Genomic DNA, 13,959 nt, shown 5'->3' on the forward strand with positions numbered 1-13,959 from the left:
GGGGGGGATTGTGGGCAAAGTGCGTGTGTTGTGAGTGGCTGAGTGGTCCCCATTCCCCGTTACACCAGGACCCCTGGCTGCAGCAGGGACACCGAGAAGGAGCTTAGCCCCTGGCTGCAGCAGGGACACCGAGAAGGAGCTTAGCCCCGGCTGTCTCCTCCGTGCAGTGGATGTGGGATGTGAGGGCCTGCTCTGGATTAGTCACGGAACCATCCCTTTGGGTGGGAAGAGACCTCAGGACGCACCCAGGCCAGCCCCTGCGCAAAGCAGGGCCATGCGGGGGAGCTGCGGCGAGTAAATGTTGCTCAGGCTTCCCTGGCAGACGGACCCCGTCTAAGTGCCTGTCCTGGTGGTGCAGTGTGAGGAGCCTGCACGTTTCTGATCAATGCAGCTCAACTCCCACAGCAGGAGAGAGGTTTTATTTTCTGCCCAAACTCCCACTGGCCTCTCAAAGTCAAGCTGGGTTTCCCCAGCAGCCCGCCCAGGAATGGGGGGGGAGCCTGTAGGAGATGGGGCAGAAGATGGAGCAGAGCCTTGGCCTGCGGCGCTAAGGACTAGGTGGTGGCAGCCACGGCAGCAGGCATGGCATGAAGACGCTGCAAGGGGCAGGTGCAGAGCGCAGCCGTGGGCGAGGTTTGCTTCCATTAACACCCCCGGAACTCCGAGTTCTCGCCCTGATCTCCTTGTCTTGGCTTTTGCCAAGAGCTTAGCTGCTGCTCTCCCATCCGAGGAAACCGCCCGGCGCTGGACTGGAGGTGCTGCCTTCGGGACGGATCAGCTTCCACCATGGCTCTGAGGTGAAAAGCCATGGAAAAGTCGCACAGAGCCCTGTGTGGGAGGGGCTGTGACCCGCAAACCTCGTTCCCCCGAAGCGATCGCTCCCACACACTGCTAACCCTGGCCCAGGGGCCCGCAGAGACTGCGTGCTGGAGCGGCGGCTTCTGCTTAGGGGCGTCGGCTCCTGGGCAGTGGGGGACCAGCCGTCTCTCCAGAGCTTGGCTGCGGTGCCCTCGGGAGCCTGGCTCTTTGTTCGGCTCCAGTTTTCTGAGGCTGCTGCTGCCTTTGGGTGACCAGAGGCGTGTGTGTGTAGATGCTAAACGTGCTGGTTCCCTCGCTGCCAGTGGCCCCTTGTCACTGCCCAGGAAGGTGCCGTGTTCATAGGGCCTCTCCCCTGAGGTAAAGTCCCGCTGGCCCTTGGCTGACAGCCGCGGGGGTGGAGTGGCCAAAGCCCTGGGTCCCTGGTTGCCTTAGCCCAGCTGCCTGTGGGGCTGTAGCACTTGCGAGCCCTCCCAGCCCGTGGGCCCTGCAGCTTGGAGCCGGGCCTGCGTGCAGGGCAGCTCGTCTGACGCGCCTCGAATTACCTGTGCGCCAGGGATCAGATTCGCCGGGCCAGGAGCCATCTATAATTCAGCAGGGGCAGCTGCCGTTGTGGCCCTGGAAGCAGGGCAGCAGGATGCTGCAGCAACCAGGCCGGCGGAGCAGGAAGGCAGGCGAGGAGGAGGAGGAGAAGCCCATGGAGAACGGGAAGTCCCCGGAGCAGGGGGCCACGGAGGCCTCGCCTGAGGGGGGACGCGCTGGAGAGAGCAGTCCTGCTTCCCTCTCGCAGCCAACCCCGCGGGTCCGGCCCAGGCTGGTCTTCCACACGCAGCTTGCCCACGGCAGCCCCACAGGCAAGATCGAGGGCTTCACCAACGTGAAGGAGCTGTATGCCAAAATCGCCGAGGTCTTCGACATCTCTCCCACCGAGGTGAGGTGGGGGCGGGGCGGCAGCTAGCTCCGAGCGCCGAGACAGCTGCTTGGAGCTCTGCACAGTCCAGCTGGCTGGCTCTGCTCACCAGAGGTCTAATGCCAAGTTGGTTGGTGCTGCTCTGTTTGGTGCCGTGGGACTGGGCTGCTCTCCAGGCCCCCGGGGGCTTACCAATGCACCAGGGGCTGTCTTTACCCGCAGTGCCTCTGTGGTCCTTACAAAGCCCTGGGTGGGGAGGAGACCTGGGATTGAGTCCCAGCCTGACTGACCATGCCTCAGTTTCCCTGTCTTACCCACCTTTGGGAAGAGCTAAGCCTAGAAGCGGCTGTGTAATCTGTAGGGTGACGAAGAAAACTCTGGCTGGTTTGTTTCTTAGCTGGGCCTCTCACCTTTCACTTGCGTAGCTGGAGGGCAACTAGGTGTCCCGTTTTGGCCAGGACAGTTCCCTTCTTTAAGCTCTGTCCTGACTTCTGCAAAACTGGGCATTTGTCCCATTAGGGCTTGTCACCTGCAACTGGGGCAGGTGCCTGCTTTGTGCAAAAAGCTGAGTGTGCTGTGGGGGTCTCCAGGTCCCCTTTGTCTTTCAAGTGTGCCAGCCCAATCTCTTGGGTGGTTGGGTGTGGCTGTTTCTGGGGGGTGGGGCTTGGGCCCTTGACCTCTGGCTCTGGAGGCAGGTACCTTAACTGATGCACTGCTGGAGGGTGAGTTGCTCATCCCATTCTTCCTGTGTCCCAGGGGTGCTGGGTCTATCTGTTGCCAAGCTAGTGCTGGCTATCTCTGGTGGGGCAGGGCTTGATCCCTGAACCTCTGGCTCTGCAGGTGGGTACCTTATCCACTGGAGGAGCCCCCCAACCTCCCTACCTTCAGGGCCCCTCTTATCCATCCTGTGTTCCCAGGGTGCGAGGTCCATCCCTCGGGAACCTGGGAGTGGCTGTCCTGGGGAGGTGAGGCCCCCTTCGAAGCAGCAGGACAGCTGACACCCAGGCTGCCCCGGCAGGATAAGGGATGCCCTAAAGGTAAGGTGATGGAGTGGGTTCTCCTGTGCATCAGTGGATAGGGCACTTGCCTGGGAAGGGAAAAGTGGTGGGTTCGAGCCCCCCCGCCCCCAAGCAGCAGGATAACAGACATCCAGGATGAAGGAGGGTCCTGTCCCCCTGTGGGAAATGCAGTGACCCTGAGCCCAGGTGAGCTGTGACTCTCTGGTTACCATCAGAAGCCCCCCCCCCCCCCCCCCCCGGCCTGGAACCAGGGTGCTGCACATACACCCTCAGCCAGGCCCTGCCCCTGAAGAGCAAGCCATGCAACCGGCAGACCTGGAAGGAGGTTTGTCCCTATTTTACAGATGGGGAAACTGAGATACAGGTCAACTAAGACACGTGCTACAGGGCATCCATCAAAGCCAGGAATTGTACTGAGTCCAGTCTGGTTAATTACCCAACATGGCTCTGCCACAACAAAGCAGAGCAAAATCCCATCATGTTTCTGGTTAGAAAATGCATCTAATTTTGCTCCCTGAGTTGCAAACCCTGGCATTCCAAAGGAGGTCGGTGGGGCCAGCTCGGCTCTGGGGCTCATTCGTTTATCGGTGCGCGCTGTAGATCGTGTGAAGGGCGTTTGCCTCAAGGGTCGGGCTTGGGGCGCTGCCGTGACAGACACGATGATCATCGATAATATGGGGCTGGCGTGTGTGGTCATGGGCTGCAGTGGGGAATGGGAACGTCCCCAGCAAACGTAAGCCCTGCTTCCCCGAGTGGCCGTTTCCCTTTTCATGGGGCAAACACCTTTCACAGGATCATTAATGCACCATCCAGAAGTGACTCCCCCACCCCAGGGCAGAAAGCAGGAATCCAGGGTCTGCAACTCACACTGAGCAAAGCGAGGAGCATTCCCAACCCGGGGCAGGGGCATCACGATGCTGGGAGCTGTGCACCCTTCTGGCGCATGCCAGCTGCTGCTCCGCCAGGCTATTGTTGGGTTCCCACGCCCAGCAGGCAGGGTGGTGAAGGGGCTGCTCTCTGGCAGATCGTCTTCTGCACCCTCAACACCCACAAGGTGGACATGCAGAAGCTGCTGGGGGGGCAGATCGGTCTGGAGGACTTCATCTTCGCCCACGTGCGGGGCGAGACCAAGGAGGTGGAGGTGACCAAGACAGAGGATGCGCTGGGGCTGACCATCACCGACAACGGGGCAGGCTATGCCTTCATCAAGGTGAGCCTTCCATCAAGGGTCATGGCTGGAATGGCCACAGCTGCATGAGGGGTGGCCACAAATTATCCAGCAGGCTTTGTGGAAACTTAGGTATCTGGTGAAAAGTGGCTGTCAGATTCTGGTGGGAAACGTCTGGTGTTTGTTAAAAAACTGCGCCCCGGACACCCAGACAGTCTGGGGTTAGGAGCGCTCCTGGTGCCTTCGGGTATTACAGCTTTCTGTTCACCTTGCTCCCCAGCGGGACTTCAAATCCCATGATGCACTATGGGTCTGATGCCCATGATGCCTCACTAAGAGAGGAGAGCCTAGTGCATCATGGGAGTAGTAGTCTGACCCGGCATAAAGGAGAGGAGGAGCAAGAATCACTGAACTACAGACAATACTCACGAGACACTGGGTGGCACGTCTTAAAAGTATTTCCGTTTTCAGTTTGATTAAAAGACAAAACTTTGTGGAGGGGGTCAGGGAAGGCTGGTTCCTGGGAGAAGGCCCATCAGGTTCACACAATTCGGCTTTGGGATGGATGTGCCGGAAGCAAAATTGACAGATATTTATTCTCATGGACCCTTCGATAGCTGGGAATTCCCTGGGGCAGGCTCCCAGCACACAGCGGTGGAGGGGATGAGTGGGGACGTAGGGAAACCTCACCAAGTGGAGGTTGAGCTGGTTTGAGGAGGCAGCTGAGAGAGCAGAGGTGGCAGGTTAGGGGTCTCTGATCTCCCGTCCCATGGGGCGACATAGGAGTCCTTCAATGACATGGAAAAGTGATCGATTCAAAACTGATCCAAGGGGGATGCCTTTTCCTACTGGTGGCCTGTGGAACTCACTGCCACAAGGTACCCGAGAGGCCAAGAGCTTGGCAGGGCTCAGGGAAGGGCATGGTCATTGCCTCAGGGAGGGAGAGTAGCCTGAGTCAGGAAATAACCCAAGGGAGACCCCCTGCTTCAGGGACAAGCCACCCTCTAGCTGTGGGGGCTGGAGGGACCAGGCCCTAGGGTAGCTCACCTAGAGCTGCCTGTAGGAATTCTTACATCTTCCTCAGAAGCAGCTGGTGCCAGTGATGGGTCAGACCAAAGGTCCATCCAGCCCAGTGTCCTGTCCACCCACCGTGGCCTGGGCCAAGTGCCTCTGAGGGAGGGAACAGAGCAGGGAATCCTCACCTAGCAGAGCTGGGATCTGAATCTGTCCCAGGCCAGAACTGGAGCCACACAGCACCCAGCCTGTGCCAGAGCCCTGCTGGAGGCTGGGCTAGCGGGTCAGCTGTGTCTTAGCCATGAAATCACTTCCCCTGGCTCCTCTCTGGGGCTGGGCTCGCGGCACCGACGGCCCCGTCCCCGGGGCTGGGCTTGCATCCGCTCGCCCTAGCTCATGGTGCACAGTGAGGCTGGGAAGAGACCTGGGCAACCCCATGTTCTGGGGCCAGGAGTGAAGCTGCAGCCAGCCCAGCTCCTGTCTGGGGGCAGAGAACTGGAGAAATCTCCACTGCCCAGCCCTCGCCAGCACAGACATCCCCGTCGGTGATATACCCCTCACTGGCCCCACGTGCCCCGCGCACTGCCCCTCCCCCGGCTGCTGTCTGCAGTGCCAGGGACCAGGGCGAGAAGGGCTGATCCTGGCTCCCTCCTACGGCCGGGCCCTGCGAGGGTGATGCCCTGTACCCCTTGCAGACCTCGGGGCCCCTCGTGCAACTGGGGCTGGAGAAATGGCAGCTCCTGCCATGCGGGTGCCCCAGGCTGCAGCTCTAGGGTCACCGCTCTGCCCAGCAGTGCTGCCCCCCGGGGCCGGGCTGGGCCTTGGGGGCTGCCCAGTGCTGACTGGCCGTGCCCCCCCCCCCCCAGAGAATAAAGGAAGGGAGCATCATCAACCGGGCGCAGGCGGTGCGCGTGGGAGACAGCATCGAGGCCATCAACGACCAGAGCATCGTGGGCTGTCGCCACTATGACGTTGCCAAGATGCTGCGGGAGCTGCCCAAGGCCCAGCCCTTCACCCTGAGACTGGTGCAGCCCAAAAGGGCCTTTGGTGAGTTGTGTGCACCCCCCCCCCCCCGTGTGTGTATGTGCCCCCCGTGTATATGCCCCCTCCCTGTGTATGTGCCCCCCGTGTATATGCCCCCTCCCTGTGTATGTGCCCCCCGTGTATATGCCCCCTCCCTGTGTATATGCCCCCTGTGTATATGCACCCCCTGGGTGTATGCGCACCCCCCTGTGTATGCACCCCCCCAGGTATGGGCTGTTTTCCCTGGGGGCTCCCATCTGGGGGCCCAGCCCTCGAGGAGCGAGTTGGCAAAGCCCCGTTCTCCCTCCAGCCTCTACTAGGCCCCAGTGGGCCTGACCCTCCCCAGTCCGTGCCAGAGACCACTCACTTTCCGGGAGTGGGGAGAGGGGGGTGCTAGGCCCCCACCTTGGCCCCAGGGCTGTTCTCACCGGGGTCCTGGCCCTGGTGCCTGGGGCAGGTCAATCCTGGGCTGGGCTCGGGGCCCCGCACTGAACCGCCCCCCCCCCCCCGTCTCCCCAGATATGATTGGGCAGAGGACCAAGAGCAGCAAGTGCCCCGGCGAGGGCAGGGTGGCCAGCGGCAGGGAGACGCTGCGGCTGCGCGCCTGGGCCCCAGCCAGCCTGGAGGAGGTGGTAAGTCGGGGGGGGGACCCCCTAGGCATCCGTGCCGGGCCAGGGAACCCCCCTGGGTGCAGAGCAGAGTCCATCGGGCCAAAGCCCCTCCCCCACCAGCACCCTGGTGACTCCCTTCGCCCCGGGGCCTGGGGTGGGTGCACCCAGGGCTCTCGCTGGCCTGCCCCAGCCTGGCCTGGCCCTCGGAGCCAGCAACCTGCAGCGCTTAGGGGCCGAGATGGTTGCCCTGACGGTGGCTCCGCTGACCCGGCCCCTGCCCGCAGCCCAGCGCCTGGGAGGAGGAGGCCGCCCGGAGGGTGGACGACCTGCTGGAGAGCTACATGGGCATCCGGGACGTAGAGCTGGGTGAGCAGGGCGGGGCGGGAAGGGCATGGGCAGCGGGGTCGGGGACCTGCGGCAGGCAAGGCAGGGGCTGGGCCCAGTGATGGTGGGGACAGGGGCAGGCCTCAGGGTGGGCAGAGGGTGGGGTAGTGGGGGCGGGGGCGGGGCCCAGGGTGGGGTAGTGGGGGTGGGGGCAGGGCCAGGTCTCAGGGTGGGCAGAGGGTGGGGTAGTGGGGGCGGGGGCGGGGCCCAGGGTGGGGTAGTGGGGGTGGGGGCGGGGCAGGGCCCAGGGTGGGGTTGTGGGGGCGGGGGAGGGGCTAGGCCCAGTGATGGGGGCAGGGCAGAGCAGGGCAGGGGCGTGGGAGGCAGGCTGGCTGGTGCCTCTCTGCCCCCCCCCCCCCCCGAGGCCTGTCCCGGGGAGGTCGGGGTCTGCTCCAGAGCCCCGGCTGAGCTGAGTTCTCTCTTTGCAGCCTCGACCATGGTGGAGGTGGCCCAGGCGCGCCGGAGCCCCGTGGACTTTGCCAAGGGCCTGGACTCGGTGCTGGGCGAGTTTGCATTCCCGGGCGAGTTTGTGGCCGAGGTCTGGGCTGCCATCAGCGGAGCCAAGGGGGGCAGGAAATAGGGGTGCAAAGCACTCGGCCTCTGACACCTGCCTCTGGGCCACGTGCTCCCTTCCCACCCGGCTGCAGCCCCCGCCCTCCTGCTCCCGGTGGGGCGGCTGGGCTCCTGCCCTAGAGAGACGGGGGCACAGGCTAGGCCCAGCCCCGCTCCTCTCGAGGTGGGGGCCGTTCCACGGGAGGCCACGCGGGTGAAGGGCTGCCCTGGCTGCAGGGTGTGTGCACTGGGGCGGGGGCCCTGCCACCTTCCCCCTGCAGGCAGGCTGGCCCCCCACCTGGGGGCATGGAGGAGCCACGTTCACTGACAAAGGCTGGGGCAGAGAAGCCAGACAGCCTCAGGCTGTTGAAAGCCTCCATGTTTCTCTGCTCGTTTGCCCCGCAGCCTGGGACCCTCGGGGCTCGCCTCTGGCTGGGGGCCCGGGAAGGGCTGGGGTGAGGGGGGGCTGATGGGCAGGAGCAGGGCCTGGGCTCCTGAGAGCGGCCACGGGAGCTCACGGCGTGTGGTAGGTGAGTTGCTGAGAGCCCCAGCTCCCGGAATTATGGGCAAGCTGGAGGTGGATTAAAAACAAACCCAAAAGCTCGGGGTTCTGGCTCGGGTGCTTGTGGGGAAATGGGGGGGCAACGTGGGCCCCAAGTGGCCGAAAGGGCCCCGCAGGTGCAGAGTCGGCTTCCCTAGGAGCCCCCCCCCCCCCCCGCCACTAACACCAGCTAACCAACGTGGGTGAGTTTTAAAGGGTCCAGACTAAAGTCCCTTCCCCATTGGGCTTGCTGGGGCTGGTCTGCCAGCTGCTCTCTGGTCAACCGCAGGCTCCCAGAGCCCGTGGAGCCTGGTCAGCCCCTGATAAAAACAACATTCTGGGGGTTCACCCATGGACACACACACAGACATACGTATGTACAGCAGTACAGTCAGACACACAGACGCACAGACATACAAATGTACAGCCATACAGACACAGTGGTACAGACACAGGCACATAGACACAGATGCACAGACATACAAAAGGTACAGCCGTTCAGACACAAGGCACAGCCCCACAACCGTACAGCCACAGCCACAGCCGTACAGACACACAGCCGTATAGACGCAGACTCACAGATACAGATGTACAGCGACACAGCCGTTCAGACACAAGGCACAGCCACACAAGCGTACAGCCACAGCCACAGCCGTACAGACACACAGCCGTATAGACGCAGACTCACAGATTCAGATGTACAGCGACACAGCCGTACAGACACACAGCCGTATAGACGCAGACTCACAGATTCAGATGTACAGCGACACAGCCGTACAGACACACAGCCGTATAGACGCAGACTCACAGATACAGATGTACAGCGACACAGCCGTACAGACACACAGCCGTATAGACGCAGACTCACAGATACAGATGTACAGCGACACAGCCGTTCAGACACAAGGCACAGCCACACAAGCGTACAGCCACAGCCACACAGCCGTATAGACGCAGACTCACAGATATAGCTGTACAGACACACAGCCGTATAGATGCAGACTCACAGATATAGCCGTACAGACACACAGCCGTATAGACGCAGACTCACAGATACAGATGTACGGCGACACAGCCGTACAGACACAAGGCACAGCCACAGCCGTACAGACACACAGCCGTATAGACACAGACTCACAGATACAGCCGTACAGACACACAGCCGTACAGACACACAGCCTCACTCTGGCCCGTAAGCCCCTCAGTGGATCTCCTGCAATGAAACGCAGGTGAAAAAACTTCCCTGACCCCAGCTCCAAAATTCATCACTGCCCCCCATGAGCATCCCTTCCTGTTGTGGGGCGGGACGTCGGCACCCCACATCGTCCCCAGCGGAGCCAGGTGCAGAGAATGGAACCAACTAGGTTTTTATTGCTAGGAAGAGCATGTGGGTTGCTGCAGGGATGCCAAGGTCCCATCCAGCCTGTCCCCTTTCTGGGCCCCACTGCGCCCTGGCCAGTCCCATCCCTGTCCTGAATCACCCCCAGCCCTGCCCTGCCCCTCCTGAGAGCCCTGCATGCCCCAGCCTCAGCCAGTGGCTCCCCTCCAAGCAGCAGCACAGCTCGCGCTAAGGTGCTGCCGGCAGCTGTGGTCCATGGGCCGAGCCTGTTGCCCGGCAGCCGGGAGCCCTGGTCCGCCTGGTGCTGGGCCCAGCGTCGCTGCAGACCCGATGGGGTGAAGCAGGACGTCCCTGGGAGTGATGAGCCAGCAGCGGCACTTGGAGTCTGTCCAGGCCAGGGGGGCCCTGCAGCAGGCGCAGCTGGGGGGCATATGGAGAGGGGGGCCCCCACTCAAAGGATTGGGGGATTTAAAATGGCCTCTGCCCCACTGAAAAAGCCAAGCCTTGAGGTGGGGTCGGCTCTCTGTCCCAGGGCTCTGAGCACCCACCCATAAGCACCATGGCCCCGGGGTACTGGCGCCGTCCAGGGCGGGGCGGCTCCAATACCCGCGCTGCCAGCCGGCAGACGAGGCAGCCAACCTCATGCGTCCTGGCAGGAGTCAGGCAGGCCAGGCTGGCAGGCGGGAGGCAGTGTCCGTCCAGGGACCCACCCAAACCAGCTGTCCCTCGGCAGCCCGAGTCCTGGGCCGGGAGCCCACGCCCTGCCCGTGCCCTGCCTCTGCTACTGCAGCACAGAGTCCTGGGTGAGCTTGCGGCGCAGCGAGGGGTTGAGCGTGGGGTAGAGGGAGACGATGGAGGGCCGGGCCTTGAGGCTGGGGTAGATGCGCTTCAGCACGGCCCTGCGGAAGAGGATGTAGACCCAGGGGTCCAGGATCTGGTTCCAGGTGACCATGCGCAGGCAGATCAGCAGATTCTCCTCCGTCGGCCGCTCGAGCTGGCGGGGCAGCAGCCCAGGGCGAGGCTCCTGCAGCACCGTCTGGATGATGAATATCTGGGAGGGGGAGGGAGATCGTGTGGGGAGGAACCGGCGTGGCCCAGGAGCTCAGTGGTCCTGCAACCCCGACTGGCTCACGCCACGGCCCTGGTCCTGTGTCTCGCCCCCTGCCTGGGCCGCACAGCACCCGTCTGTCCCTCCGTCCGTCCCTCTGCAGGGGGCCCTGCAGCACCCGTCTGTCCCTCCGTCCGTCCCTCTGCAGGGGGCCCCGCAGCACCCGTCTATCCCTCCGTCCGTCCCTCTGCAGGGGGCCCTGCAGCACCCGTCTGTCCCTCCGTCCGTCCCTCTGCAGGGGGCCCTGCAGCGCCCGTCTATCCCTCCGTCCGTCCCTCTGCAGGGAGCCATGCAGTGCCCGTCTATCCCTCCGTCCGTCCCTCTGCAGGGGGCCCCGCAGCGCCCGTCTATCCCTCCGTCCGTCCCTCTGCAGGGGGCCATGCAGCGCCCGTCTGTCCCTCCGTCCGTCCCTCTGCAGGGGGCCCCGCAGCGCCCGTCTGTCCCTCCGTCCGTCCCTCTGCAGGGGGCCCCGCAGCGCCCGTCTGTCCCTCCATCCGTCCCTCTGCAGGGGGCCCCGCAGCACCCGTCTATCCCTCCGTCCGTCCCTCTGCAGGGAGCCATGCAGTGCCCGTCTATCCCTCCATCCATCCCACTGCAGGGGGCCACGCAGCGCCCGTCTATCCCTCCGTCCGTCCCTCTGCAGGGGGCCACGGAGCACCCGTCTGTCCTTCCGTCCGTCCCACTGCAGGGGGCCCCGCAGCGCCCGTCTGTCCCTCCGTCCGTCCCTCTGCAGGGGGCCCCGCAGCGCCCGTCTGTCCCTCCGTCCGTCCCTCTGCAGGGGGCCCCGCAGCGCCCGTCTGTCCCTCCGTCCGTCCCTCTGCAGGGGGCCCCGCAGCGCCCGTCTGTCCCTCCGTCCGTCCCTCTGCAGGGGGCCCCGCAGCACCCGTCTGTCCCTCCGTCCGTCCCTCTGCAGGGGGCCCCGCAGCGCCCGTCTGTCCCTCCATCCGTCCCTCTGCAGGGGGCCCCGCAGCACCCGTCTGTCCCTCCGTCCGTCCCACTGCAGGGGGCCCCGCAGCGCCCGTCTGTCCCTCCGTCCGTCCCACTGCAGGGGGCCACGCAGCACCCGTCTGTCCCTCCGTCCGTCCCTCTGCAGGGGGCCCCGCAGCACCCGTCTGTCCCTCCGTCCGTCCCTCTGCAGGGGGCCCCGCAGCACCCGTCTGTCCCTCCGTCCGTCCCACTGCAGGGGGCCACGCAGCACCCGTCTATCCCTCCGTCCGTCCCACTGCAGGGGGCCCCGCAGCACCCGTCTGTCCCTCCGTCCGTCCCACTGCAGGGGGCCACGCAGCACCCGTCTATCCCTCCGTCCGTCCCACTGCAGGGGGCCACGCAGCGCCCGTCTGTCCCTCCGTCCGTCCCTCTGCAGGGGGCCCCGCAGCACCCGTCTGTCCCTCCGTCCGTCCCACTGCAGGGGGCCCCGCAGTACCCGTCTGTCCCTCCGTCCGTCCCTCTGCAGGGGGCCCCGCAGTACCCGTCTGTCCCTCCGTCCGTCCCTCTGCAGGGGGCCCCGCAGCGCCCGTCTGTCCCTCCGTCCGTCCCTCTGCAGGGGGCCCCGCAGCACCCGTCTGTCCCTCCGTCCGTCCCACTGCAGGGGGCCCCGCAGCGCCCGTCTGTCCCTCCGTCCGTCCCACTGCAGGGGGCCCCGCAGCACCCGTCCGTCCCTCCGTCTGTCCCACTGCAGGGGGCCCCGCAGCACCCGTCCGTCCCTCCGTCCGTCCCTCTGCAGGGGGCCCCGCAGTACCCGTCCGTCCCTCCGTCCGTCCCACTGCAGGGGGCCCCGCAGCGCCCGTCTGTCCCTCCGTCCGTCCCTCTGCAGGGGGCCACGCAGCACCCGTCCGTCCCTCCGTCCGTCCCTCTGCAGGGGGCCCCGCAGCACCCGTCTGTCCCTCCGTCCGTCCCTCTGCAGGGGGCCCCGCAGTACCCGTCCGTCCCTCCGTCCGTCCCTCTGCAGGGGGCCCCGCAGCACCCGTCCGTCCCTCCGTCTGTCCCACTGCAGGGGGCCCCGCAGCACCCGTCTGTCCCTCCGTCAGTCCCACTGCAGGGGGCCCCGCAGCACCCGTCTGTCCCTCCGTCCGTCCCTCTGCAGGGGGCCCCGCAGCACCCGTCCGTCCCTCCGTCCGTCCCTCTGCAGGGGGCCCCGCAGCACCCGTCTGTCCCTCCGTCAGTCCCACTGCAGGGGGCCCCGCAGCACCCGTCCGTCCCTCCGTCTGTCCCACTGCAGGGGGCCCCGCAGCGCCCGTCCGTCCCTCCGTCTGTCCCACTGCAGGGGGCCCCGCAGCACCCGTCTGTCCCTCCGTCCGTCCCACTGCAGGGGGCCCTGCAGCACCCGTCCGTCCCTCCGTCCGTCCCTCTGCAGGGGGCCCCGCAGCACCCGTCTGTCCCTCCGTCAGTCCCACTACAGGGGGCCCCGCAGCACCCGTCTGTGTGTCTGTAACTACAGGGGGCCACACAGCACCCGTCTGTCCCTCCATCCGTCCCTCTGCAGGGGGCCCCACAGCACCCGTCTGTCCCTCCGTCCGTCCCACTACAGGGGGCCCCGCAGCACCCGTCTGTCCCACTGCAGGGGGCCAGGCAGCACCCGTCTGTGTGTCTGTCTCACACTCCAGGGGGCCAGGCAGCACCCGTCTGTCCCACTGCAGGGGGCCAGGCAGCACCCGTCTGTGTGTCTGTCTCACACTCCAGGGGGCCACGCAGCACCCGTCTGTCTGTCAGTCACACTACAGGGTCCCATGCAGCACCCGTCTGTCTGTCCGTCCCATCAAAGAGCGACATGCAGGGTGTCGATCTTACCGTCTGCCTATGGCCGCACAGTGACTTGCTGGCCAAAGACTCAGCCACCAGGACTCCCAGGCAGGGGGCACTTGGTCTCTCTGAATCTGAGCCTGGGTCCAAGGACCCAGCTATAGCCAGCCCTGCCCCTTGTTATGGGTCAGTGTGGGGGGGGCACTGGCACCCCCGAGGGTTGGAGTTATAATTTATTTCTACTTTGGTTGTGCCCAAAACTGCTCCCCTCCCAGGATCGGGCTCTGCCCAGTGCAGCACCGCCCACCTCCCAGACACGAGTGGGGCTTTGGGGCTAGTGTACAGGGCTGGGTGTCAGTGGGGCCCTGCTCTGCCATGTTCCCTGGACAAATCCTCTACCTGCCCCGTGCCTCAGTTTCCCCCCTATATGGGGTGGGGGCAAGTCTTCCCTCCTGCAGGGCCGTGAGGCACATGGGGTGAGCGGTGCCTGACGGCAGGTGATGGGCATGGGCAGAACGTGGCTGGGTGGGGGGAACAGGATAAGCAGGACATGGTGGGGGGAGGGGACACGGAGTGCAGTGCCGGGGGGGGGGGGGGAGATGCAGGCAGGGCAGGCGAGATGGGGCAGAGCACACCACCGTGGGGGGCACCTAGCCAGCCAGAGTAGGCAGGGCACAGCCCCAATCACCCTGCGACTCTGGGCCGCTGGAGGGGGGACGGGGGACCTGGAGGCTG

At 64.9% G+C, this 13,959-nt stretch overlaps 2 protein-coding genes across 4 annotated transcripts in view; one reads left to right on the forward strand and one right to left on the reverse strand.

Annotated features, from left to right (window-relative positions):
* The first annotated feature begins 107 nt into the window (after window positions 1-107).
* Window positions 108-9,258, forward strand: GIPC3 (GIPC PDZ domain containing family member 3). 2 transcript variants are annotated; one of them, XM_075903291.1, is made up of 6 exons: window positions 108-1,747; window positions 3,770-3,955; window positions 5,794-5,974; window positions 6,470-6,582; window positions 6,846-6,927; window positions 7,374-9,258. In XM_075903291.1, exons 1-6 carry the CDS (start codon window positions 1,454-1,456, stop codon window positions 7,523-7,525), a joined length of 1,008 nt encoding a protein of 335 aa, XP_075759406.1. In that variant the 5' UTR covers window positions 108-1,453; the 3' UTR covers window positions 7,526-9,258. The 2 variants fall into 2 exon arrangements, with proteins under 2 accessions (XP_075759406.1, XP_075759405.1); XM_075903290.1 differs by having other exon boundaries at window positions 1,606-3,955; window positions 7,374-8,989.
* A 131-nt stretch (window positions 9,259-9,389) lies between these two features.
* TBXA2R (thromboxane A2 receptor) overlaps window positions 9,390-13,959 on the reverse strand; it is a 49,781-nt gene continuing 45,211 nt past the window's right edge. For both annotated transcript variants that reach the window (XM_075903287.1, XM_075903289.1), the window contains exon 3: window positions 9,390-10,428. In XM_075903287.1, coding sequence (XP_075759402.1) covers window positions 10,159-10,428 — 270 coding nt within the window. In that variant the 3' untranslated portion in view covers window positions 9,390-10,158. The remainder of the gene's footprint in view (window positions 10,429-13,959) is intronic.

This window comes from Pelodiscus sinensis, chromosome 19 (genome assembly GCF_049634645.1).
Source record: "Pelodiscus sinensis isolate JC-2024 chromosome 19, ASM4963464v1, whole genome shotgun sequence".
Taxonomy (NCBI): Eukaryota; Metazoa; Chordata; order Testudines; family Trionychidae; genus Pelodiscus; species Pelodiscus sinensis.

Excerpts from the sequence above, each read along its gene's own strand:
- GIPC3 (XM_075903290.1), top strand. The coding sequence starts at position 3,458 with ATGGGAACGTCCCCAGCAAACGTAAGCCCTGCTTCCCCGAGTGGCCGT. Across the intron at positions 3,956-5,793 it reads CAGGCTATGCCTTCATCAAG|AGAATAAAGGAAGGGAGCAT; the intron begins GTGAGCCTTCCA and ends CCCCCCCCCCAG. Across the intron at positions 6,928-7,373 it reads CATCCGGGACGTAGAGCTGG|CCTCGACCATGGTGGAGGTG; the intron begins GTGAGCAGGGCG and ends CTCTCTTTGCAG.